This window comes from Phaseolus vulgaris, chromosome 2 (genome assembly GCF_051622355.1).
Source record: "Phaseolus vulgaris cultivar YP4 chromosome 2, ASM5162235v1, whole genome shotgun sequence".
Classification (NCBI taxonomy): domain Eukaryota; kingdom Viridiplantae; phylum Streptophyta; class Magnoliopsida; order Fabales; family Fabaceae; genus Phaseolus; species Phaseolus vulgaris.
Window position 1 is genome coordinate 9,170,816 of NC_143499.1, and position 27,182 is coordinate 9,197,997.

At 32.6% G+C, this 27,182-nt stretch overlaps 2 protein-coding genes across 3 annotated transcripts; both read left to right on the forward strand.

Annotated features, from left to right (window-relative positions):
- The first annotated feature begins 7,917 nt into the window (after positions 1-7,917).
- On the forward strand, positions 7,918-9,823 carry LOC137810600 (POLLEN-EXPRESSED TRANSCRIPTION FACTOR 2). Its single transcript, XM_068611955.1, has one exon. It carries the CDS (start codon positions 7,964-7,966, stop codon positions 9,560-9,562), a length of 1,599 nt encoding a protein of 532 aa, XP_068468056.1. The 5' UTR covers positions 7,918-7,963; the 3' UTR covers positions 9,563-9,823.
- Positions 9,824-14,558: 4,735 nt separating this feature from the next.
- Positions 14,559-20,774, forward strand: LOC137810599 (uncharacterized). 2 transcript variants are annotated; one of them, XM_068611953.1, is made up of 13 exons: positions 14,559-14,751; positions 14,841-14,902; positions 15,434-15,511; positions 15,615-15,693; positions 15,879-15,949; positions 16,198-16,299; positions 17,324-17,413; positions 18,374-18,448; positions 18,714-18,746; positions 18,950-19,027; positions 19,358-19,426; positions 19,581-19,693; positions 20,476-20,774. In XM_068611953.1, exons 1-13 carry the CDS (start codon positions 14,691-14,693, stop codon positions 20,495-20,497), a joined length of 933 nt encoding a protein of 310 aa, XP_068468054.1. In that variant the 5' UTR covers positions 14,559-14,690; the 3' UTR covers positions 20,498-20,774. The 2 variants fall into 2 exon arrangements, with proteins under 2 accessions (XP_068468054.1, XP_068468055.1); XM_068611954.1 differs by having other exon boundaries at positions 14,594-14,751; positions 19,361-19,426.
- Positions 20,775-27,182: the final 6,408 nt, after the last annotated feature.

Genomic DNA, 27,182 nt, shown 5'->3' on the forward strand with positions numbered 1-27,182 from the left:
TGGCAGATGAACAAAACACTCAACAATAAAGGAAAGCATGTTAAGGGGCAAGTATGAGAAAACAAGTAAGAGTACAGGTTTCCCTACCAAAGTATGCAGAAAGGGCGTTGGCATCAAACTCGCTAGCTATAAGAGTCGAGGTGTGGAAAACGATCTTCAGGCCAGCTAAGGCCACACACACCTCCCTATCAGCGGAGGATAGCTCGTCCAAAGATTTGGGCTTGGTCGGATTGGGCTTCTCCGTCTAGTACAGAGGAAAGCCATCCAAGGCTGCAGGGTCGTGTTTGGCGCAACACACCCTGAAGAAATTACCTTTCCAACCTTTGAAAGAGTTCTGGAAGAGGGTGAGGAGAATTTTGCTAGCGACCCCGGTAAAGCTCACCCAGAGGCTTTTCCCTTGCTTTTTCACTTCAAAGAAATGAAGGAAAACGTCCACTGAGGGTGGGATGCCCAGGTACCCACACAGGATCTGGAAAGCCCTGACGAATGCCCAGCCATTGGGGTGTAGTTGGGCGGGGGCTATATTGATCTCCGTAAGCAGCTCCCTCTCGAAGGCCGTGAAGGGGAGGCACAGACCGACGCGCTTAAATACCGCTTGGTAAAAGAAGAAGAAGGGTTTCCCCCCATTGGACCTGTCGTCCACGCAAACTGCCTCCCCAGGGGTGCCATGACGGATGGAGATGTGAGAATCATGGGTTCTGCAAAAGGCTTTGAAATTGTACAATCGCAGGTCACCAAGGTGTTTCTCTACGTCTTCGACAGTAGTTAAGGTGGTGCATTCGTTCAAAAGTTCGTTGGAAGCCCACGAATAAAGGTCCTTGTAGTGGACCTTTGGGGGAGCAGGATTGGGCGTTGTTTTTGTACGCGCCATAGATTGATAAAGAAGCTGAAGAAGGAAGAAAAAGCAAAGGCTTAGTGAAGGAATTTTGAAGAAGCAAATGGGACGAAACCCTAAGAAAACCCTTACCCACGCGAGAAATCCAGAAAAGAGGGGAGAACGAAGAAATGTGGAGGAACAGAGAAGAACACAAGAGATGCAGAAACATAAACAGACCCAGGCAGTTACGAAATTAATGCAGTAATGGGCGAGAATAAACAAGAAAGAAAAATCATACCTTTGAGTGTTTGAGTTGGTAAAGGTAGAGAATGCGAAGAGAGAGAGCAGAGATCGCAGAGGAAACTTTGAGAAGATGAACAGTGCGAAGAATATGAAAAGTGATGGAACAGTGCCTTGAGCACGCAATTTCGAAAGGTTATAACGTTAACTTGGAAGCGTTAACGACGCTCATCCTCAGCCGTAGGATCGAGCCACGTGTCGAAGGAATAAAACGCAACTTAAGGCTTCACATCCCTGGCACAAGAGAATGTCACGTCAACTGCTCAAGAGAATGTCACGTCAGCTGCTCAAGAGAATGTCACGTCGACCACTCAGGAAAAGCCACGTCATCAGGGTGCCATGTGGACGATAGGGCGAGGCATTAGTCTTTTCGCTGAAAACAAGTATCAGCTCAAGACTGGGGGGCTTGTGTACCGTCCCGTCCCCGGGCTTTGACCAGAGTCAAAGTCAAAGTCAACATATGGTGGGACCCCTCAAGGGGGCCAAGGGAAGAAATTCAACAGGTTGACCGCATAAGGCATTGTCAAGATGAGGCGTCACCAGGTGTAGGCATCGCCAGGATGAGGTGTCGCCAGGCGTAGGCAACGCCAAGATGAGGCGTCGCCAAGTTAAGGCACCGACGGTGTTACCCCCCGATACCCATGGGTAGGAAAGACCGTGGAAGGGGCGACACCGCGAGAGGCCTCAGTACCTCAGAACAGTAATAAAGAGAAGAGAAAGGTGGCTTCAAGACCATCGTTCTAGTACCAATAGGGGGTAACCTGACTCATGAAGTACCCGCGCCATCGTTGGGAGACCCTGGGACAGATACGACCCATGAGAGGGCCACGCCCAGGGAGAACCACGTGCATGGTACGTAAGAAAGGTAGATACACTCTTAGGGAGAGTGACTAAAGGCTGGGGCGCATGAGTTGGCATCCAGAAAGTCGCCCCATTGTGCCAGATGTGCTTCGAGGAAAGAGGACTCACACAATGGAATAACCCTAAGTGGGGTTACGGCGCTGTGAGGCCCTCTGCGTAGAATAACGATCCAGTCAGAAGAACATGTGGCAATAAGCACGTGTTCATCAATGTTTTAGTGAAAGTTTGATAAGGTACACGTTAATTTGGTTTATGTATCAAATGTTTCAAGGCACATTTTTATTCGCTTTCAATGCGCTTTAACGCGCTTTAAATGCAGGAGGTGTATAAAAAAAGGGCCTTGGGACATTTGAAATGGATCGGAGTTTTGACCTAATTCTCACAGTTTACACAGAGTCACGAAACCCTAGTTGTTTCACAGCGCACCCACTGTAAGCACAGACAATTAGGGCAACACAGTATTTTTATATTTTCGACCACCTTCAGAGCATCCAGTCACGGTGTTCCGATACGGAGGTGTGTCCCCTTTGATGTTTCTTGCTAGCTGACATGATCGTCGGAGTGCAAACGGCCGCGAGGGCGCCCCTTTGTTCACTTCTTTTCAAGTACTCACAGACGGAGCAGAACGAAGGTGCCCTAGCTCGTGAGGACAAGCCACGCATAAAGAAGACCTTGGTCAACCTAAGGTCTATTAATTGATAGAAATGGCTCTTGAGGAATTGTATATTGATATGTTTAATACTTCTTTTACAATCTAAGGTCTATTAATTGATTGAAACACTTATGATATCTTTGAAAAACAATTTCATGTGTTAAAATTGTGTTTTGATATGTTTAATACTTCTTTCATTTACAATCTAAGGTTTTATAACCTAGGAAAGTATAAGAAAGTGAATGTTCTTCATAATAATAGTTTAAAAGTATCTTAACTATTGAAAACAAGCGTATTACTTAACTAAATGTTTGCAACTTGTTCTTTTCGCTATTAATTGATTTAAAACACTTATGATATCTTTGAAAACCAATTTCATGTGCTAAAATCGTGTTTTGATATGTTTAAAACTTCTTTCATTTGCAATCTATGGTTTTATAACCTAGGAAACTATAAGAAAGTGAATGTTTTGTGTAATAATAGTTTAAAAGTATATTAACTATTGAAAACAAGGGTATTACTTAACTAAATGTTTGCAACTTGTTCTTTTCGCTATTAATTGATTGAAAACACTTAAGATATCTTTGAAAACCAATTTCATGTGTTAAAATTGTGTTTTGATATGTTTAATATTTCTTTTACACTCTTATTATATTAATTGATGGAAACACTTGTGAATATCTTTCAAAAACAATTTCATGTGTTAAAATTGTGTTTTAATATGTTTAATATATTTTTGACAATCTAAGGTCTATTAATTGATTCAAACACTTATGATACCTTTGAAAAACCATTTCATGTGTTCAAATTGTATTTTGATATGTTTAATACTTCTTTTACAATCTAAGGTCTATTAATTGATTGAAACACTTACATATCTTTAAAAAACAATTTGATGTCTTAAAACTGTGTTTTGATATGTTTAATACTTTTTCATTTACAATCTAAGGTTTTATAACCTAGGAAACTATAAGAAAGTAAATGTTCTGTATAATAATAGTTTAAAAGTATCTTACCTATTGAAAACAAGCGTATTACTTAACTAAACGTTTGCAACTTGTTCTTTTCGCTATTAATTGATTGAAAACACTTATGATATCTTTGAAAATCAATTTCATGTGTTAAAATTGTGTTTTAATATATTTAATATTTCTTTTACAATCTTAGTCTATTAATTTATTGAAACACTTATGAATATCTTTGAAAAACAATTTCATGTGTTAAAATTGTGTTTTCATATGTTTCATATATTTTTTACAATCTAAGGTCTATTAATTGATTCAAACACTTATAATACCTTTGAAAAACCGTTTTATGTGTTCACATTGTATTTCGATATGTTTAATACCTCTTTTACAATCTAAGGTCTATTAATTAATTGAAACAGTTAGGATATCTTTGAAAAACAATTTCATGTGTTAAAATTGTGTTTTGATATGTTTAATACTTATTTTATTTACAATCTAAGGTTTCATAACCTAGGAAACTATTAGAAAGTGAATGTTCTGTATGATAATAGTTTAAAAGTACCTTACCTATTGAAAACAAGCGTATTACTTAACTAAATGTTTGCAACTTGTTCTTTTTTCTATTAATTGATTGACCTTAGATATGTTTAATATTTCTTTTACAATCTTAGTCTATTAATTTATTGAAACACTTATGAATATCTTTGAAAAACAATTTCATGTGTTAAAATTGTGTTTTCATATGTTTCATATATTTTTTTCAATCTAAGGTCTATTAATTGATTAAAACACTTATAATACCTTTGAAAAACCGTTTTATGTGTTCACATTGTATTTCTATATGTTTAATACATCTTTTACAATCTAAGGTCTATTAATTGATTCAAACACTTATGATATCTTTGAAAAACAATTTCATGTGTTAAAATTGTGTTTTGATATGTTTAATATTTCTTTCATTTACAATCTAAGGTTTTATAACCTAGGAAACTATAATAAAGTGAATGTTTTCTATAATAATAGTTTAAAAGTATCTTAACTATTGAAAACAAGCGTATTACTTAACAAAATGTTTGCAACTTGTTCTTTTCGCTATTAATTGATTGAAAACACTTAGGATATCTTTGAAAACCAATTTCATGTGTTAAAATTGTGTTTTGATATGTTTAATATTTCTTTTATAATCTTAGTCTATTAATTGATTGAAACACTTATTAATATCTTTCAAAAACAATTTCATGTGTTAAAAATGTGTTTTCATATGTTTAATATATTTTTTACAATCTAAGGATATTAATTGATTCAAACACTTATGATACCTTTGAAAAACCATTTCATGTGTTCAAATTGTATTTTGATATGCTTAATACATCTTTTACAATCTAAGCTCTATTAATTGATTCAAACACTTATGATATCTTTGAAAAACAATTTCATGTGTTAAAATTGTGTTTTGATATGTTTAATACTTCTTTCATTTACAATCTAACGTTTTATAGCCTAGGAAACTATAAGAAAGTGAATGTTTTGTATAATAATAGTTTAAAAGTATCTTAACTATTGAAAACAAGCGTATTACTTAACTAAATGTTTGCAACTTGTTCTTTTCGCTATTAATTGATTGAAAACACTTATGATATCTTTTAAAACCAATTTCATGTGTTAAAATTGTGTTTTCATATTTTTAATACTTTTTTCATTTACAATCTAAGGTTTTATAACCTAGGAAACTATAAGAAAGTGAATGTTCTGTGTAATAATAGTTTAAAAGTATCTTAACTATTGAAAACAAGCGTATTACTTAACTAAATGTTTGCAACATGTTCTTTTCGCTATTAATTTATTGAAAACACTTATGATATCTTTGAAAACCAATTTCATGTGTTAAAATTGTGTTTTGATATGTTTAATATTTCTTTTACAATCTTAGTGTATTAATTGATTGAAATACTTATGAATATGTTTGAAAAACAATTTCATGTGTTAAAATTGTGTTTTCATATGTTTAATATATTTTTTACAATCTAAGTTAATTAATTGATTCAAACACTTATGATACCTTTGAAAAACCATTTCATGTGTTCAAATTATATTTTGATATGTTTAATACTTCTTTTACAATCTAAGGTCTATTAATTGATTGAAACAGTTATTATATCTTTGAAAAACAATTTCATGTGTTAAAATTGTGTTTTGATATGTTTAATACTTCTTTCATTTACAATGTAAGGTTTCATAACCTAGGAAACTATAAGAAAGTGAATGTTCTGTATAGTAATAGTTTAAAAGTATCTTAACTATTGAAAACATGCGTATTACTTAACTAAATGTTTGCAACTTGTTCTTTTCGCTATTAATTGATTGAAAACACTTATGATATCTTTGAAAACCAATTTCATGTGTTAAAATTGTGTTTTGATATGTTTAATATTTCTTTTACAATCTTAGTTTATTAATTGATTGAAACAGTTCTGAATATTTTTGAAAAATAATTTCATGTGTTAAAAATGTGTTTTCATATGTTTAATATATTTTTGACAATCTAAGGTCTATTAATTGATTCAAACACTTATGATACCTTTCAAAAACCAATTCATGTGTTCTAATTGTATTTTGATATGTTTAATACTTCTTTTACAATCTAAGGTCTATTAATTGATTGAAAACACTTATGATATCTTTGAAAAACAATTTCATGTGTTAAAATCGTGTTTGGATATGTTTAATACTTCTTTCATTTACAATCTATGGTTTCATAACTTAGGAAACTATAAGAAAGTGAATGTTCTGTATAATAATAGTTAAAAGTGAGCTTTCACCGTATTTTGCTTAAAACAAAAACTCATAAACAAAGTGTAACTCCTAAAATGTGTAATCTTAAAATCAACTCACATCATTACTTTTATTATTTATATTATTACTGTATTATATAATTAATTTTATTAAAAATTAAAATAATTTTAATGTATTTAAAAACCAAAATTTTATATTTAATTTTTTAATTATATATAATAAAGAAATATTTTCTAAAAATTCAGCCATTTTTTAATTATATATAATAATAAAATAGTTTATACCAACTTATTCACTCATTATTTAATTATATATATAAAAAATATTTTCTAAAAATTCAGCCATTTTTAATTATATATAATAATAAATGATTTATAAAAACTTATTCAGCCATTGTTTAATTATATATAACAAAAAATATTTTATAAAAATTGAGCCATTATTCTTCAATTATATGTAATAATAAAATATTTTATAAAAACATTCAATTAAAAATATATTTTTTCTTTAATTATATATAATAAAAAAAACTTAAAAACGTAATGAAGATGTACTATTTCTCTTTTAAATCGTAAACCTGATATACAATTTTCCTTTTTTTATATATTTTTGTTAATTCTACATGTTCTTATTATTTTAAATTAAAAATGTATTTCATATCCCATTTTAGATGGAAATGGAAATCGTACGTGAAATATTCAATTTTACAAAACTGGTGTTTTTTAATTGGTGATTTCAGTATCATTGAATCATATAATACGTATATGATTTACTCATTTTTTGAAAAAAAAAAATTGCCTATTTCCAAAATTTGCTTTTCAAACTGAACTATATTGAAAAAAAAACCAAAATTTGTTTCTACTTTTGGTTAATTGATTTTTTTATTTATATTTTGTGAAAAACGTGTGTGATAACAGGTGGCAAAAGTTTCCATAGAAGAAATAGAAGTAGTTTCTAGATAATCTTGTTAAATTTTACCAACGATTAAATTAAACCCACAATATTTATATTTAATATAAATATGTATTATAATATATTTGCAGAAGACGCTGATTCAGCGCAACCGCGTATGTATATCGCATTAGTTATTTTTTACTCAACTTATAAAAATGTAACATACTGTATTACTTTAAAATAAAATAAGAAATTAAGAAAAAAATAGTGGGAATCAATTTACTTTTAAAAATTATATATTAATATTAAATTAAAAAATAGTTTTATTTTTTAAATAATTCTTACCAAATAACAAAATATTCTATTGTAGAGATATATTAAAGAAAGATAGAATAGAAAAAAATTTATATATAAAAAAGTATTATAATGAAAAAATCTCTTTATATAAATATAGATATTAATAATTATTATAATATTGTGTATAAAATATTAGTTTATTAATAAATTATATTAGTCACATAATTTGTTACAATAATTAAATAAAATAAATTAAATTTTGAAGATAATGTGTTGTTTATAAATAATTTTATTTTCCTTACATACTTTGAAATTGAAAAGGGTTTATATATACAAACTGAATTTACTTAGATTTGTTATACTATTTGGAACTAGCGTTTCATGTCTCCTCCTTGCAGCTATTGCGGCGAAACCTCGTTCATCCGCGACGATGATTCTGGCGAGTTGATCTGTTCCTCGTGCGGTGGCATTCAGCAATTCGACCAATTCGAAGCCCAAATCGGCGGCATCGATGGTCCCCAGGGTAGCTTCATCCATGTCGGCACTGCCGGTTCCGGCAGCGAATACTCTTACAGAGAGAGGAAACTCTTTGCCGCGAAAAGCACCATCGAGGAAGTAACCTACAGCTTAGGGTTATCTTCCAAGAACGTCGACGTCAGGAGTATGGTGCACACCATCACCGAGGGTGAGTTTGGCCAGGGCGAGTGGTTCCGCGTGCTCATCGGCGCGTGCGCGTATGTTATCATGCGGAGGGAGGACCGGCCCTTGCCCATGGCGGAGGTCGCCTCCACGGTGGGGTGCGACGTGTATGAAATCGGTAGGATGATTCAGCGTGTTGTTGATTTTTTGGATCTGAGGCCTGATTTTCCCGAGTTTGACATTGTGCATTCGTTGGAACGGACAATTAAAAATTCGTGTCTCTTTGCCTCTGTTGAGAGGGGTGTGATTGAGAGGATGCGGAAGCAGGGGGTGTTTTTGATTCAGTGTGCGGTGAAGTGGTTTTTGAGTACCGGCCGCCGTCCGCTTCCGCTGGTTGTGGCGGTGTTGGTGTTTGTGGCGGAGTTGAATGGGGTCGTGGTGGGGATGGAGGAATTGGCTAAGGAGGTTCATGCTAGGGTTTCAACTAGTCGGCTTAGATATAAGGAGTTGCTTGAGACGCTTGTGAAGGCTGCGCAGGTGTTGCCTTGGGGTAAGGATGTTACTGTTAAAAACATTATGAAGAATGCGCCTTTGGTGATTCAGTATATGGAGAGGAAGATTATGTTGAATCCTGGGGAGATTCAGGAGAAGAGGAAGGGTCTTGATCGAGCTGCGGTGGACTTGGAGGATGTGGTTGCCGAATGCTTGAGACATGACGATGAATTTGAATATGGCGTTGATGGTGTGACTTCGCGTAAGGATTTACAATACTTTTCGTTGGAGAGTAAAACTGTTGGAGATGCTGACAGAATGCAGATCTCCCGTGAATGTTTGTCTGTGATGTATAAGAAGTTTTTAGATCAAAATCGTTGTGCTGAGTCGTTGATAGGGAGTGGGAATGCTCGAAAAAGGATTAGTTTTCAATTTGATTTGCTAGAGTGTAGGGAGTGGTGGGATGGAAAATCTGAATTGAGCAAGAAGCTAATGCTTAAAGAACTAATGGAGAAGGATGTTGGTGTGCATACAATGCCACCATCATTTGTCAATGGTCAATTGAAATGTCAAATGAGGCAGAAGAGAATCAACGCTGCTAAGTTGCGGATAAACCGAATTATGCATCCATTAGATGCTGATCTAGGTGATGCTGAGATTCCTGTCCCTTTAGATAGCTCTTGTCCTAAGAGAAGGAGGAAAAGAAAAGGAATGGTAGTTGACGATGTTGATTGGGAAGACCTTATTATTGAGACCCTTGTTCTTCATAAAGTAAAAGATGAGGAAATTGAGAAGGGGCACTACAATACCTTACTCGATCTACATGTGTTTAACTCTGGCATTGTATGAGATGTTTCAGATATACAGGCATTTGGTGAGAAATTTCAGATATACCACTATTTTAATTGCCCATTAACATTTTGTCCTCCTATACAGCCATCTAGAGCAGATGTTATGTTGCTGCAAGTTTTGTACGAACATTTTTTTTGTATGAATGATGATGCCAATTTTGTTTTTTACTTTTAAATAATTCAGGCACCTGAATGTACATACTTGATATCAGGACACAATGATGATTCTATACATATCTTATTTTGGTTCTGCTTTCAAGATATTGCTGTTCAGATTTTAGTTACAGCTTATTTTTGGTGATGATAGAGTTTTGGAATATTCATTTTTAACCAATGGTAGGGTTTGGGAAGATTCGTTTTTAACTTTGTCTGTTTATCAGTGGCCGGGACCGTAAAGGCCTGAGGTTCCCACGAATTTGGAATGATTGTCTGATAGCTATAGATGGTGGTCATCGTGTGTTTTTCTATAGTCCTCGTAATTTTTTTTGTTTATAAGCCTAATTATCAGCTCGAGAAGCAGGATTGTTACTCTTTTATAACTCCGGATATTGTTTATATATTAGATTATGTATGTGTGTATGTATTGCTGGTGAATGAATTGGAGGTTGAAGGTGAGAGTAAATGCTTATGCAATAGCTGCTCAGGTGAATATGTCTTGGTGTCTTTTGTGTATGAAATGAGCTGGGAGGAGAATTTTGAATTTTCTTAATACGGAATGTTGCTCGAATGAAGTTCAGCAATAAATATCAAGTAGACCAATCACAGTGCTGAATGGTGGTTCTGGACAGTAATGTATTCAGTTCTACATCTAATATAGCTGTTGCTTAAGATGGTGTGCTTTGCTTGTTATATTTCTCTGCATTCAACAGGTTGATGTACTGGATAGAGAAAAGGAAACGAGGTTCTTACACATTTTGTAGCTAACTTTGGATTTTTAAGGAGAAGTGGTCTCTCCCATCACAAAGAATCAGTCTGAAGTTATTTTAATATACTGCAATGCATCTGTTGACCCTAATAAGGGTGGGGGTTGAAAATGTTTTGCTTTGGGTACCGTTTGCTTCTAGGGGCCGTTTGCTTCCAGTTATGTGTGTGGGTGAGGGAGAGACTGCAGGAAAGTGTAAGGAATCTTGCATCTTCTCCAAAACGAAGAGAAAGGGGAGATTGCATAACAAAATGCCACATCAGATGTATAAAATTGTTTTTCTATCTTTCTTTTCTCCTACATGCCACATAAATCAGAGGGTCTCCATTTTATTCAGGTTTTTTAATTTTTATATTTATTTTAATATTATAGTAATTTAAAAAGGCAGAAAAAGTTTAGAGAAAAAATTTAAATTTCTAATAATAAATGTAGATAGTTATTAGTTTTTAAAAATTAAATTGTTTTAAAAAAATAGCTTTTTATTTCTAAATAATATTTTTACAGAATGGAAATAAAAATTTATAATGTTTAGTTAATTTTTTTTTAGATTTGACATAAATTATTAATGTTATCATTAAAAACATTAAAAAAAATGTTGTAGTCATTTTTTTATAACATTTAATTATTTATAAGAAAGAAAGTTATTTATTTAAACTGAATATTTTTACAACTGGAAATAGAAATTTGTAATGTGTAGGGTTTTTATAAATTAATATTATAAATTACAAAATCAAAATAAATGTTTTAGTAAGTTAAGAAAGCAGAAAAAGTTTAGATAAGAAATTTCAGTTTATAGTAATAAATGTAGATAATTATTATGTTTTAAAATGAATATGTTTACATAATGAAATTAAAAATAATATGTTTTCAGAATGGAATTAAAAATTTGTAGAGTTTTTTTATATCAGACATAAATTATAAATTGTTAATGTTATAATTAAAAACTTTATAAAAAATGTTGTATTAATTAAAAAAACCAGTCAGACTTTTGAGAAGAAATCTGATTTTTTAATAATACATGTAGAAAGTAATTATTTTTTAAAAAATTAATTGTTTATAAAAAATAGAAATTTTTATTTAAAAAATTTATTTTGACAGAATGGAATTCAAAATTTATAATGTTTAGGATTTTAATTTTTGTAGATTTAACATAATTTATTAATGTTAAAATTAAAAAAAAAATTATAAAAAATATTGTAATAATTTGCATAATTTCAAATTAACATGTATTTATCTCCCTCTACATCAATATAATGACTTTATATATTTTTGTAACTAATTAATGTTCATGACATCTTTTCTTAAATTATATTAATGTTATTATTAATAGTAATCAAAATCATAATTAATAACAATTATATATTTATATAACATAAAATTTATTAAATAATCATTAATAATATTAAAATTATCTACAAGCAAAATTTAACATTAATATTTTATTTTTTTATTTATTTATATATAAGGGTAAATTTGTAATCTTACAATTTATACTATTCAAAATATATTAAAATACTCTCACAACTATCACATCATTCACAAAACTTTCTTTACACATCCACTCTAACATATCCCAATCCAAACACCCTCAACTTTCTCCACACTTTCTTCACACTTCCACTCCCCCACACCCTCAACTTTTCACTCACCCACAACCTCTAATCCAAACAAAGCCTAAATGTGCTACACTAACCTCCGGTTTGTCCCATGTCTCCCACCATCTTCTTCTTGGAAGACTTAATATGAAAAATAATGTGTAAATTATATAGGAAGATTTTTCCTTTTAAATGAATTTATATAATGAGTATTAATTATATTTGGTTCTATATATTTTTTTATTTTTCAATTTAACTTCGTGTTATGTTAAATTTGTTTTTTTCAATTTTTATTATGTTTAATTTTTATTAAACATTACATTAAAAAATAATTTAAAAATAATAAAAATAGTATAATGATTAACTGTATTCATAAGATTGAAATGAGTGTTAATAATTAAAAAGAAATTATGAACGATAAGAAAATATATTAAAGTATAAGGGGTATTAATAAAATAAAATAAGTTATAAGCTATGAAATACCTTATAGTTTATAACTTAGAAGTTTCTAAAGTAAGTTAGTTTATAGTAGTTTTATCAAGCACATTTTTTGACAAAACTTGTTGATAAGTTAGTTAATAGATAATAAATTTGTTACTAGCTGATCAATTTCTAATTTATATATTCCAAGCTTATAAACAATGTAAAAGGATATAAAATATATAATTATATAATATTTCTTATATAAATATTTTTTTTGTTTTTAATTAAAATTATATTATCATGTAAGTACAATTTAGGATTTTTTCAAAATAATTAAACTTTTTAGTACTTGTTTTTATTTTTCTGAAGTTGTATAAAAAAGTTATTTGAAAAAATCATTTTATTTAAACGAGTGGTGTAATGAGTATTAATCAAATTTACTTTTTATTTTTTTATTTCGCAACTTAAAACATTATTACATTGACTTTTGTTTTTTTTTACAATTTTCACTTTTGTAATTTCAATACAATATCATATAATAAAATATTAGTTACTTATGTTGATTTTATTTATTTATTTTGAACTATGTAAAAAAAATTAAAGAATAATAAATAATAATAAATTAAAAGAAATTTAAAATAATAAAAACAATGTATTAAAACATAAATAAGAATAATGTAATAAAATTAAATATACTACAACATACATAAAGTAACTTATAAATTAAAATTTACAAAATCATAAAATAAATTACTTTGGACTACATATGAAACACTTTTGTATTGGAAAAATTAATTTATAAATTAATTAAATAAATTAGTAACTGGTTTATTAGTTTTTATAAAAAAACTCTTAAACTTATCTCTAAATATGGTAATATCTTTATGCAAATAGATCAAAGTTCATTGATTTTTTTTTTCATAAACATAGAAGAATGTTAAAAAATGATTTAAATTCGATTTTACATAATGAGTTTTACTTTTTCAACATCTAAGACTCAACTAAAAAAGTTGGTATCACAAAAGAAAAATCACGACTTCAAAAGCACAGTTATGGGTAACCTTTAACTTAATCTTACCTAGTTAAATAAAATGAAATAACTCATAAAAATTATTTTATAAAATAATAATGAAAATAAAATAAGAAGAGAAAGAATATTTGATAAAATCTCGAGAATGAATCTGACATTTTAAGAAATAAATACTCCCATTTTTTCATGCCTGAATATTTAACTTTTAAAATTATCTAATGATAAGATGGAAACAAATATTCAGAAATAAATCATCCCGAAATTTATTGAGATAACAATGAAAAATTTCATTAAAATTGAGAATTTGACATTTTTAAAATAAAAGATTTTAACTAATGATATTTAATTAAAAAGAAAATAAATATAGGATACTTGATTTTGAAAAATGAAAAAGGGAATTTCAATTAATGTGAGGAAATTTGTATAGTAATCAAAGATCTTTTAGATTTTTTGAAAATAAAAATATATTAATCAGATATCTGAAGACAAATAAAATAGATTTGGGGAGTACATATATTATATGGGTGTAGGGCATTAGATTAGATATATAACAAAACCAAGTCGTTTGGAAGGCCGTCCGTTATCGTGTTGGGTAGGTGCTTCTTTCTGCAATTCATATCTCTATACGTTTTTTTATTTCAAAAATATATTTTTTAAATATTTTAAATTATATAATTTAAAAGTTTTTCTTTTTTAAATCCAGAATTAACTTTCAAATTATGTAATTTAAAAAAAATTTCTAACTAGTTTTTGGATTACATAATTTGAAAATTTTTTCTATAGATAAGATTAATTTCTGGATTATGTAATTCAGAAACAATTAGTTCCCGAATTATATAATTTAAAAGATTTTTTAATATAAAATTGATTTCTGAATTATATAATCTAAAATATATTCAAATTACATAATTTATAGACTTATTTTACATAAAAAAAATTCCAAATTTTATAAATTTTAAAAATACTTCCAAATTCAAAAACATATTCTCAATTATATATGGAATAAAAAAAAAGATAAAATAGTATTTTAACATTTAGTATCGGATGCCACGAGAAATTATTGAGGTGAAAAGAGTCTGTTGGGTTAAGTAGTGAAAGCATTTTTATAGAGCAACCGAACCTGATCATCGAATCTTTCTGACTTTTCTCTCTCGCCATGGCTATGGCTATGCAAAGCGGAATGGGGATCTCCAAGATCCTTGTCATTGCTGGAGCAGGTACCTCTCTTTCTCTATCTCTCTCTTAATAGCATATCAGTAACTACTTTTTTTTTTTTCACTTATTTGATTTCACTCTCTTCCTTCAGGTTACACCGGCACCGTCCTCGTCAAAAACGGTAAATTGTCCGATTTAATCGGCGACCTTCAGGTATTTCCAGTTCCACTCCTTTTCTCGTTGGAATAATCTACATCTATCTCTTAACTTCAATTTTTTGAAATCCGCGTGAGAAATTTTCTGCTATTGCTTTTCTTTTCGTTTTTCCTGAGTTATGGATCTTCTACTGGTGTTCTTGAAGTCGAGGAGGCTGTGTTATGAAACGAGTAGTGGTTTGTCTGAGATGGTGGTGATAGAGTTTTGGAATATTCGTTTTTAACCGATGGTAGGGTTTGGGAAAATCGTTTTTAATTTCGTTTGTTTATCGGTGCCCGTGACCGTAAACGCCTTTGGTTCCCACGAATTTGGTATAGCTACATATGGTGGTCATCGTGTGTTTTCTATAGTCCTTGTAAATTAAGTTTTTTTTTGTTATACGCCTATTATCAGCTAGTGAAGCTGGATTATTATTTTTTAAAAACTCTTGATATTGCTTATATATTTTATATGTGTCTATGTGTGTGTTTAAAAACTCTATGTTTGTATGCTGATGGTGTTTAATTTCTCTATTTTTTGGGGCTGTAGTTGCTGGTGAAGGGATTGGAAAAATCGGGGGATCAGGCTGAAGGTGAAAGTGAATATGCTGATGCAATAGCTGCTCAGGTAATGAACTGGGTGAATATGTCTGGGTGTCTTTTGTTTATGAACTGAGCTGGTAGGAGAATTTGAATTTTCTTTACGGAAATGTTGCTTGACTTTACTACAGGTGCGTCGTCTGGCAAATGAAGTTCGACAATTAGCATCAAGTAGACCAATCACAGTATTGAATGGGGGTTCTGGACAGAGTAATATGTTCAATTCTACCATCTAATATAGCTGTTACTTAGATGGCGTGTTTTACTTGTTATGTTTCTCTGCATTTCATATGTAGGCTGTCAACATGTTGATGTGTGTTGTGCAGATGTAGAGTGTATTTTGTGTGATCCATTCATGCATTGCTTTTCTAATTGCTTGTTCTCTTTTTTGATAGGTAATTTATCATCTCTTGTCGTTCCAGCTGCTGCCTTGGGTGCTCTGGGTTACGGTTACATGTGGTGGAAGGTGGGAAACTGCTTGCATGGATTCTTGCACACTTTTTTGAATAATTTCATTAGTTTATGGTTGATGAATTTTTTTTCTCTATTTCTCCTTTTCCAATATTGTTATAATTGTTTCTTAATTTTCTCTCATTTAAAGGTAGCAAGTTGATGATATTTACCCCATAATTATTGTAATTGATTTTATACATTTAATATTTCCGATTTAATTGTTTGTGATTGTGATTTCTGATTTCTACTTTCCTATATCAGGGCATTTCATTCTCAGATCTTATGTACGTGACTAAACAGAGCATGGAAAAAGCTGTTGCAGATTTAACAAAAAAGTTGCAGCATGCCTCTGATGTCATCGCTGTAGGTGTTCATTTATTGCTTGGGATTTTCTTTTTATATCTGTATGTAGCTATGTTCGTTAGGTACTGCATACTTACTGCACTGGAAACTGAGACTCCATTGACTTAGAATTTAAAATTCCTTTATCCAAGTGGATGGATTATAATCTGTCATTCATTAATATGATTTGCTAGGAAGGTGTTTCAGTTTTGAATTTCTATGGAGTTGCTACCATGCTTTAATTTATATTTCAGGATGACTTTTGTAGGATTGTAGTAGAAAATACAGTGCTTTTAGACTCATGATTACTGTTGCGTAATTAGGAGATAATTATTCCATAATAGGTGCATATTCCGTTTTCTATTTATTAGGACAGGTTTGATATCTTTTGGTGATTTGATTTGATTTGTATAACTTTAATTACCTATTATTTCTTTCTTTAATTAGGTTGTAAATAATCTATAAATTTATATTGTAATCACATTTGTAAACACATTCAGAAATACATTCAATCTTCTTCTTTCAACTTAAAACAGTAAAAGGAGATCAAGTCATATAGTAAGCATCAGTGGCAGTATTGTGCCTAAAGACTCTTCATAAATATTAAGTTATCCCAAATCTGTTCTGGCCAGATTTTATTCGGTAAGCAGTGATCAAGGGCTAGTAATTTCCAAACCATGATCTTAACCATTTAGTTGAGGACCTATTGGTGCTCAACTCTTTTAACACTGGAAAGAGAAAAGGAAAAGAGTTGCTTACATTCTGTAGGTAACTTTGTATTCTTAAGAAGAAATGGTCTTTCCCATTCCATTCCAAAGAATCAGTCTGAAGTTATCCTTTTTTTAGAGAGGACACGTGAAGAGATATAATCCATCACCAATAAAGTTAACTGACACATTTTAATATACTACAATGCATCTTTTGTCCCTAATATGGGTGGGGGGGTTGATTGTTCTGCTTGGAAGACTTACTATGAAAAATAATATGTAAATTATATTATAAGATTTTTACTCTTACAATTTCCTGTCAATTGTTATGATGGCAGGATGCCAAGAAGCATTTGATCCAGAGAATTCAGAATTTGGATGACAAAATGCTCAAGCAGATTGAGTTGGCCCGGTCAACAAAGGATGAAGTATGTCTTTTGCCACATAAAATGCTCTTACATGCATTCCTTTTCTTTTTTATCATAGAGACCGGTGCATACTTATTAATATTCTCCAGTCAACTGGATCAACAATTCTTTAAAAGTTACTGATTTTGAATCTCAGAAAGTTTTTATGGATCTATGTTAGTGAATATTATGTGGTAGTTACTTAAAAACCCTCCGTTGGGCTGTCGTCTCATCTTGATTAGTGACCACTAATGAAGCAGCTCACATGCCTATCATGTGATTCGTACATATTCATTATACTCAGTACTTTATAACTCTTGAATCTTGATTAATAGTGGAATATCAAGTTCTCTAAATATTAGAATTTAGATATGCACGATACCTTCCCTCCTTCTATACCTATTTTGGGAGCACGATCGCTTCTGTAAATGGCAGAACATTCAACATAGTTTTTTTTTTTAATTAAATTTTATATTGTGCCAAAGACCAGTTACTGTATCTTTACAATTGCTCATATTGTACTCTTTTTCATCATACAACATAAACCAAGCTATATTGATTCTCTGCAATAAATTCAATCATAATTTTTAATCTGTCAGCGAACCTCTTATCCATTCATTAAAATCTTCAAATCACAAAAATCTTCAAATCACAAAAATCATTCTTTTTAAAATTCTTAATCTTAGAATTTTTAACTTGGAAGGCCTTATTTAGTTACTATAAGAAAATTACTGAAAGTTTTTCTTGCATTAGTACTTGAGGATCTTCTTGCAGTCTAGAAATATTCAGGACTTTTTTAATGGATACCTATCTATTCACAAGTTACATAAGATCTGCTGGTAATTTCTTTCATATCAGCTGTGTGTAGTCCAGGATAAAGGAATTGAAACCACAATTTGTCTTTACCTTGTCCATTTTTATTATAATTTATAATTATCATGGGAAGTAAACAAATCTGTGGTTGTGATTCACCTTTCACAGGTTGCTGGAGTTCGAAGTACTATAACTAGTCTCCACGAGGACTTGGGTTTTTTGCAACAAACAGTGGAGCAAATGGTATGTAATGTGTTCACTTTCTTGCTGTGGCCAGTTGATTCATGGTTGTCGTGCTAGTAGTATAGACCTATGATGATGGATATGTAGGAGTTTGGCTTGATTATTTGATTTTCATTTGAATGAAAATATCTAAGTTGTCACAGTAATATGTTTATGTTTTCCCCAAATTGGTTATTTCTTTTATTTGTCACTAACTAATATTTTTGTGCCTGTGACCATGCATGTGCTTGAATTATTCTTATGTTTTATAATTATGCCTTTTCAGGATGAAAGGTTGACTACATTGAGTTCTAAGCAGGTAAAACTCATTCATGTCCTTGTTAAATTTTGAGGGGAATATCTAGTTCTTGAACTCTTTTTTTTTTTTTTATTTGTAACATCTCTTGTGTGTGTAAGAAAATGAAGTGTATTTGGTTGGTATGCATTTCAGATCTTAGTATTAAAATAGTTACACCTGTTGATACGCTTAAAGAAAGTGCTGATTTAGTAGTGTGGTTGCAGGATTACGCAAATTATGGATTGGCATATCTCATTGACTTTGTACACGGAAAAGGCCGGAAAATGCCTGAAATTTTACAGGTTGGAGTTTGTTTCTTATATTTGTCAGTTGTAATCATACTCACGATTGTTTTTTGTCACACTCAAATTTCCTGTTAATTTGCTGCTGAGTATGCAAATATATTAATATATTATTATATATAGTCTGGATACTGGATCATCACTCATCTGCTGTTAGTTTTAAAGTAACACTGAGAAACCTAGATTAGCTTGAAATATTTAGTGCTAACATTTATCTTATAGTATTACAACACGTTATTCAGATCTTGTTCTTGTGGTGGCTTAGTTACTAATTATATCTTTTGTGTTCTTGTTGAAATAATGATCTGATGTTAATAAGTAAATATTCAGCAGGAACAACTGAAAGTTTCAGGGAAGTCCCCGAATTTGCTCACATTTAAGGGAGCTCCGAATGTGAAGGTATTCTTCTACCTTCTCTGTTTTCTTTTGCTATTTTTCCTATTGTGGCAAATGCGTTTGGGTTAAATATTTTAATATACTTTAATGTTGAATTATTTAAATTTTGAAATTATTTTCTTGTTATGTGCTCAATGATTCTTTCTTTCGCTTGTAGGGTCTTAAAGACATAGCAGAAACGTTGTCTATTGGTTTAGACAGGTCAGCTTCAGACGCTGTCATGCCTGATAGTGTGGATAAACTAGAGCAGTTACGGAGGCCATTGTTGAGGTTTGAATTAGTTCATTTTTGTTCTCTGAATATTTTCCCTTGTAGAAGAATACATTGCATGCGGGGTATTCTGGGGCACTATATTTTTCTATAACCTGGGGAGGACTGAAGAGTGATTATAATTTAAATTTGCTTCTCACATTTTGAAAAGAATATGTGCTGTTAAACCGACTATACTTAAGTCCCTGTCTTGTCGTAAGGGCATTGTTTTGCTCGAGAAGGTAATTATATTTTTTGCCAAAAGTACAATGATTCTAAAATTGGAGATGATTGACAACACAACAAAGTTGATGAAGTTTATTTATTTGTAGACTTCCACTTTTGGAAATGCCCCAAAATATAGGAGGCCCCGGTTGCTTGATGATCTTGAATTTGAATTATCGTCTATTGAGCCATCTCTTAAACAGATTCGCCCAGAATATTTCTTTTGAAAAAGAACTTAGCCTAACAGTGGATAAATCTTTTGAAAGATTTTTGAAAAGGGGGCTGTTTACTTGTTGTCCTTGTAATTAAATCATTGTATACTTTCATATCAGTTTGAGCTAATGTTAGTCTTAAGAGAGAGAAAACGAGGCACGTGATGCACTGCATGAGTTTCAATTTACAAAGCATTTATATATATATATATATATATATATATATATATATACTGTTACTCTGATTGATATCAGGAGCTTTTGTCAACTATAATCCTAACTGATACCTTATTAACTGTTTCCTTGCGATTACAATTGCTCAATCGGTCTGCATTATTTTGATTCAAATATAATTTTATTTTTCAGGACTTCTTCAACCAGATGTTGATGACAAGGTCTTGAATCATGATGACCTAGCTTTTAAGCGCTCTTTCTCTTGATTTTTTATTCAGCAACGACTTTCAATTCCCTTGTTCACAAATCATAACGTCAGCTGTTGTGATTTTCACATATAGAAATTAATCTCTATATAGTAGTAGTAATAGACTGTATAACATTATATTGAAGCTAATGAATTGTGATTCTATATTGTAAATAAAATTTTAAAGACAATGTATGTTGGTTTGGTGCTACTACCACATCTTATGCCAGTTGCGTTTTGTGTATGGTTCATGACTTCTATTGTATTCGTTTTTTTTCCCAAAATTGTTATCGTCATCTCCTAGTGAAATAAGAACAAACAGTTATTTGCATTCCATAACAATTTCTAGAAGTGGAAAATAGGAAGAATTATTAATTTAATTATTTATATATGAAAATTATTAAAAAACAGTTGTACAATTAAATAAATTTATAAATAATTTAATAAATAAAAAAGTCGTACTACTAGGCTGATCTCATTACAATCAATTTGCTATAATTTCGATTTCAATCATCCTTTCTTATTGTATATGTAATGTAATATTGTCTCGGGACGGCTTACGTACGGATGTTTAACCCAGAAAGAATAATTTTTCTTAAAAGTTTATTTCTTAACACACTAAATATTGAAATAATTTAATTTGATTCATTTTACAATGTAAATGTTTTCTCTTAGGAAGTCAAGGTTCTTTCATTTTCCTTCATATCGCAATCATATTATAAGCATAAATTTTAAGGTCTTATTTAGAGTTGTAATGAGGTTGAACTTAAAAATATATATTGATTTTTGAGATATATAAAATGCATATTTAATAGATGGAAAACATACCTACAATTCAAACACAATTTCATTTGTGTTATCCAATCACCCATTCTTTGATTTTCACATTTCACGATACAATTCAAGTCAATAAGGAGATGACCAGGACTCAAATTATCATTCACACTTTGAGAAGTCATCTCAACTTTTAAGTGAAGACTCCATCAAGGATCTAGCACACCTCATCAGAAGAAGAAATGAGCAAATATCAGAACATCATATATTCTTCCTTTTGGCATTCTTTAGAATAAAACAAGTTGTAAATAAATTAGGCTCACTTTAGGGGTTCAAATAGCAAGATAGACTATAATAGGTGCCTTTAGCATAACAGGGGAGTGTAGTTATCATTTTAGCTTGTTTTTGACCTAGTTTCCAGAAGAAGTGACCTAAGGTAAGATTTTGACTTAGTCAAACCTTAAAGACAGCCCCCTCACATATTTACCATCCTACCCTTGCTTATTGTTTTCCAAGACACCATTTCCTATAAATAGGGTGTCTTCCTCCTTGTATTTTCATGTTGAAATTTATAGAAGAAGGAAAACAATGCACAAATTGTGTGAGGATTGTTTACTCTAGAAATATGTCTTATCTTGTGTGAGTTTAAGAGCTCTCAAGTGGCGACCCTCTACCCTCATTGATGGAATATGCCTTCATCCGGTTTGCGTTTTCTTTGGAGGAATGGCGGAAGCATCAATGAAGGAAGATGAACAAGGAACTCACGTAGAGTTCCTTGGAGGTGCATGCTAGATGTGGAGAGTGAGTGGTGAGGCCATCTCACTTGGAATAGGTGAAAAATGAAGACTAAGTGTCTATCCTAGGGAGGTAGGAGACAATGAGTGAAATTGACACAATTTTGGCAGCAATTCACTCTTCATTAAGCTTAAAAATACATGAACCAAACACCTCAATTTATAAGAGAGAGGGCTGAACATTGTGGAGCCAAAATTTGAAAATTCAAAATAAAATCTCCAACGAGAAGGTGCCATGTTGAGTCATGCTTTCCATGTTTAGCTCACACCTTCCAGGCTAAATCCTCTCCACTCCTATGTTGCCATGTGGACGTCCATGTGCTCCATGCCAAAGTACTTTCGTTATCCAATATACCTAGACATTTTAAGGTTACATTGGGCTCAAAGAAGCCCAATTGTTACCCTAACTAGTCACTTTTAACCCTAACTAGTCACTTTTAACCCTAACTAGTCATATTTTACTATTGGCCCAAAAACAAGCCCAAAAACCTATACTACTTGGCCCAAATATTTGGTCCAATTATTTTATGCTACTAGGCCCAATACATGACCCATGAAATCCTAAACAACTTTTTACAATTTATTTAAGCTAAAGCTTGACCCAAAAATAATGTTGACTAGTCAACAAAAACTCAGTCTTCTTGTGTTCTTCTGACCAAAGCTTTAATTTATGTTTTGATGACTTGGAGGGCTTCTTGGATATGTTTGTACATTCATTCACCCTAGATTTTTCCTCTTGATTGGGCCTACAAAAATAAATAAAAGCCCAATTAGACCCATATTTGCAATTAAATCAATAAACAACCTCTAGGTCTTCATCTTACTTATTATGGGGTTGTGTGTGGTTGGATGGTTTCCATCACTTATCTTGGAGGAAACCATACTCCAAGTGGCATGTCCCTTCTCAATTCACACCATAAGCTTTCTTCTTCCATCCTTTTCCTTCATTTCCATTACGCCACTTTATTCTTGTGTTCTATACTTGTTATAATTCGGTTTTTCTTTGTGTTCTTTTGTTGTTTTTCCTTTTAGCTTTCGTCCATGACCATCTTAATTGTTTCCTTTCATGTCTTTCAATTTCCGTAATGCATCATCACTATCATCTTATCTTGATTTTCCTCTTTGTCTTTGGAAGTGAACCTTCACACTTACTTAACCACTTGGTTAAGTTCGTGTCCAGTGGGGATCTTCCTTAGGTCTCACCATATACTTGTTAAAAATCTCAATCATAAGTAAAGTGTCACCTCTAAAATTGAACCATCTAAAATCAAATCACATCATGTGGTTATCAGAGCTTTGGTTTTTTGAGCATATTTGCTTTGAGTTGATTTGACGCTTTATTTTCTTGCTTTTTCAATTCAGCATTCTCTTTATTCAATAGCTTTCAATTCGATTTTAAATGTTATTTTGTGTCCAATTTTTGTTCTCACCTCTTTTTGTTTGAGTCATATGTTCTTAGTGTTTCTAGGAGCCCTTATTTTAATTTTAATTTTGAAGGTATAAAAAGTAACTAGAAATTTGTTTAAGTGGAAGTAGATTTAGTTCCAAACATAGATTTCAAGTATTCATTTAATTTGAATCCCAAAATTTTTTGTGACAATTGGAAGTGAATGAAAATATGCATGATAAGAATTATGGACATCTTATTTCCATAAACCAAACACAAGGATAAAAAAAAGGGACAAGTTGCGCAAACATCTTTGGTAAGACCACCATTTAAAAAAAAAGTGGATTCATTTTATTTGGCAAATTGATTTCAACATTGTGAAATTTGATCCTTTTGCTTTTACAATTTCTAGCAAGAGTGAAACTTCATTGTTAAAATTCAAGTAAGTATCTTAAAGTCTTTTTGTATGCTTTTTCTTGCTTGTCTTTCTTTAAAAGTTTTGTTATCATCTATTTTCCCAACTTGGTTTAACTTCTTTGTTTGGAGATTTTCTTGTTTATCTTTTAAAATTCTTTAATTTTGTTGTGGTTCTTTTAAGATCAAATGTTAAGGGCTTTGTCTTTTTTCATTTGAAAGCTTGAAATCCTAAGATTGACCTTTGTTGAGAGAAAATTCTTTTTGAGTGCTTGGATATTTTCTCCTCTTTGCTACACAAAAGAGTGACACAAGTGAGGAGAGGGTTATTAACTTTTCTTTCACTAATTATTTGTTCTCCTTTTGCAATTTTTATGGCTTTTCTTTCTTCAGGGGAATCGTCCAAACCTCAATCTCCCCAAAAGGTTTTTCTTATGGGTGAGCTTGCGGCAACAAATAGATACTTAGCCCAAAAAGAGGAAGAAATGCGGCAATTGGAGGAAAGACTTCAAAGACTTGAAACGACACATGAAAGACAACCAAGAGGAAGAAGGTGAGAGCAAAGGAGAGCTTCAATGAGCTATAACCATTACGACAACCATGAAGAAGATGAAGATTGGAAAATTCACTAATATGATGAAAGGCGCCACCAACACCATCCTTCTAAAATTTCTTTTCCCTATGTAAAATTGCCTAGCTTTAGTGGGGAAAGTGACCCCAATATTTACTTAGGATGGGAGGTTAAGGTTGAGAAAATTTTCAATGTATATGAGGTCTAAAAGGACTAAAAGGTAAAGCTAGTCTCTCTAAAAATTTTAGACTATGCCATGCAATGGTGGCACCAAGTTGTAATGGACATTGGATTAAACAAGAAGCCAATTGTGGTCTCTTCGTATGATTTGAAAGAATGTATGCGTGCGAGGTTTGTTCCTCCTCATTATAGGAAGGAACTCTTGTTGAAGCTCCAACGGCTTCAATAAGGACCTAGAAGTGTAGATGAGTTGATGGAGGAAGGCCCAAGCTCACCACACTATGAAAGCCAAGCTTCCAAGACCAAGACCGTCTAGCCTTCCAAAAGGAGCGTCTAGCCTCACAAGGAGCGTCTAGCCTCACAAAGGGAGCGTCTAGCCATGATGAGGAGCGTCTAGGCCAAGGCTACATGAGGAGCATCTATGAAAAGTCCTAGACCGTCTAGCTTCACACACACAAGGGCCAAAGCTACGGTTTGGGAGAGAAGAGGCTTTGTTGCATAAAAGGCCCATTAGGGGTACTTAGTAAGATAGGTAGTGTAGAAAGAACTTTGTGAAGGAAACCTTCTAGAACCTAGGGTTGTGTGGCCGGTCATTGCATGGCACATGACTTAGAATTTAGATTTAATTTTGGTTTTCTTTTCCTTAGAAATGTAGCTTAACATTTAAGCCCAAATAGCCTATAAATAGGAAGGCTATCTCTTTGTATTTGACAAGTTTAATTGAGTATTGTTATGCTGCCCATTTTGTGCACTAGCTTTACTTCTCCTAGAAATCTAGGCTATAAACTTCACTCCTTTCCCCATTCTCCATAGAGCTGGTCGAACCTCTCTATCCCATACTCATCATGCACCTTCAAAGCCATCACAACTCTTAGGAGGGCTTTGTTTCACTCACCCATTGCTTCCGCACCCATTTTACTACTTTGATTCAAGAAGAACACATGAAATGCCATGCCATCATGAGTACTTCAAAGATCTTGAAACTACTTTGACTAAAATTAACATGCATGAAAATGAGGAGTCAAAGATAGCTAGATTTGTAAGTGGCTTGAGAAGAGAAATTCAAGATGTGGTAGAATTATATGAGTATTCCTTTTTGGAAAAATTGGTTCACCTAGCCATCAAGGTTGAATCACAATTTTTAAAGAAAACTTCTTTAAAAACTACTCATAACGATGGCTTTTACAAAAGATCATGGAAGGACAAAAATCAAACTTCTTCAAAAAACCTTTCCTTCCAACTTAGTAAAAGAAACCACTTACAATCCTAGAGTTTCTAAACCCTCACCCTCTACACCTAAGTCACCCACCAAAACCTCAAGAAAAAAATGTTTTAAATGTCTAGGTTTTGGGCATATAGCAACCAACTATCCTTAAAAAAGAAACATGATGGTTAAAGGGGGGGGGGGGGGTTGTCATGAGTGACCATAGTGATAAGTGTCTAATTTCAGTAATATTTCATATTAAAATTGTACCGTCTTGGTAGTCGGAAGAGATGACGTGGCGACGAGCTATTATGCAGGCGTGTTGAGTAGGGCCCATGGCTAGCAGAAGGGGAGGAAGTCGGGGGGCTCGTGTAGTCGCCAGTTATTAAGTTGGCATGCTCCGATCTCTAGCATACCTAAGCCAGCGGTCACCGGGTTTGAGATGAAGTCGCCAGATGTGAGCCCAGGCGACCAAGTGATTAGAGATCGCCGAAACAAGGACATCGCCGAAGATGAAGTCAGATAGTTATTTCCTAGCTGGCCAGAGGATGAGCTCGGGAGACAGCTTACCTCAACATACACGGTGAAACAGGTAGAGTAGATCATGAAGGCGGCCGGCGAGACCATAGGGAAGGTGTGTATGAAGGCACCCGAACTCGCCACGCAGAAGGGATCACGCTCCAAGGCAGCTATGCACTGAGTTGTGTCACGCATAAGTAACTTAGCCAAAAAACCTGAAGAGTAAGAAGAGGCGCCCAAGTCAAGGATACTCCAGATGGTGACACGTGTACAGCTAGATGCGAGCCACGTGTCCAAATGCGTAACTGTCTGGAGAGAGAAAATGCCCAGGTATATAAGAGATTCTAACGAACTTCTGAGGTACGCACGTTCAGATTACTTCTTTACGCTTGCGAGTTTTGAGTACGCTGAGAGAGAACTTTTGCACGGTTCCTTAGAGTTCTTGAGTTTTCTCTTAGTATTTGGTGGTTCAGCCGCTGACTTGGGCGTCGGAGCGTGATCGGCCGCAGCGGCGCCGTTCTGTCTTTGCAGGTTCTTGAGGTGAATCACGGCGAAGGACGGAGGCTAACACGATGCAGAAGTCGATCCAGGTTTGACGAGGCAAGGCTCCAGCGTCTTGGTCAACAGGCAGAACCATCAGGCGCCCACCGTGGGGCCGTGTAAAACCTGTTCCCATCCACAGCGTGAGTTCTTGGAAGTTTCTGCAGTTTCTGTGTGGTTGTGTGCTGGTGCAACCATTTTTCGCCGTTCATCTAAGCTTTGTTCGGTAGTTTCGTGTTTTCCACCGTTCGTTTGAGTTCTTGTTCGGT

Excerpts from the sequence above, each read along its gene's own strand:
- LOC137810599 (XM_068611953.1), top strand. The coding sequence starts at position 14,691 with ATGGCTATGGCTATGCAAAGCGGAATGGGGATCTCCAAGATCCTTGTC. Across the intron at positions 16,300-17,323 it reads ATGCCTCTGATGTCATCGCT|GATGCCAAGAAGCATTTGAT; the intron begins GTAGGTGTTCAT and ends TTATGATGGCAG. Across the intron at positions 19,028-19,357 it reads AAATGCCTGAAATTTTACAG|CAGGAACAACTGAAAGTTTC; the intron begins GTTGGAGTTTGT and ends GTAAATATTCAG.
- LOC137810600 (XM_068611955.1), top strand. The coding sequence starts at position 7,964 with ATGTCTCCTCCTTGCAGCTATTGCGGCGAAACCTCGTTCATCCGCGAC.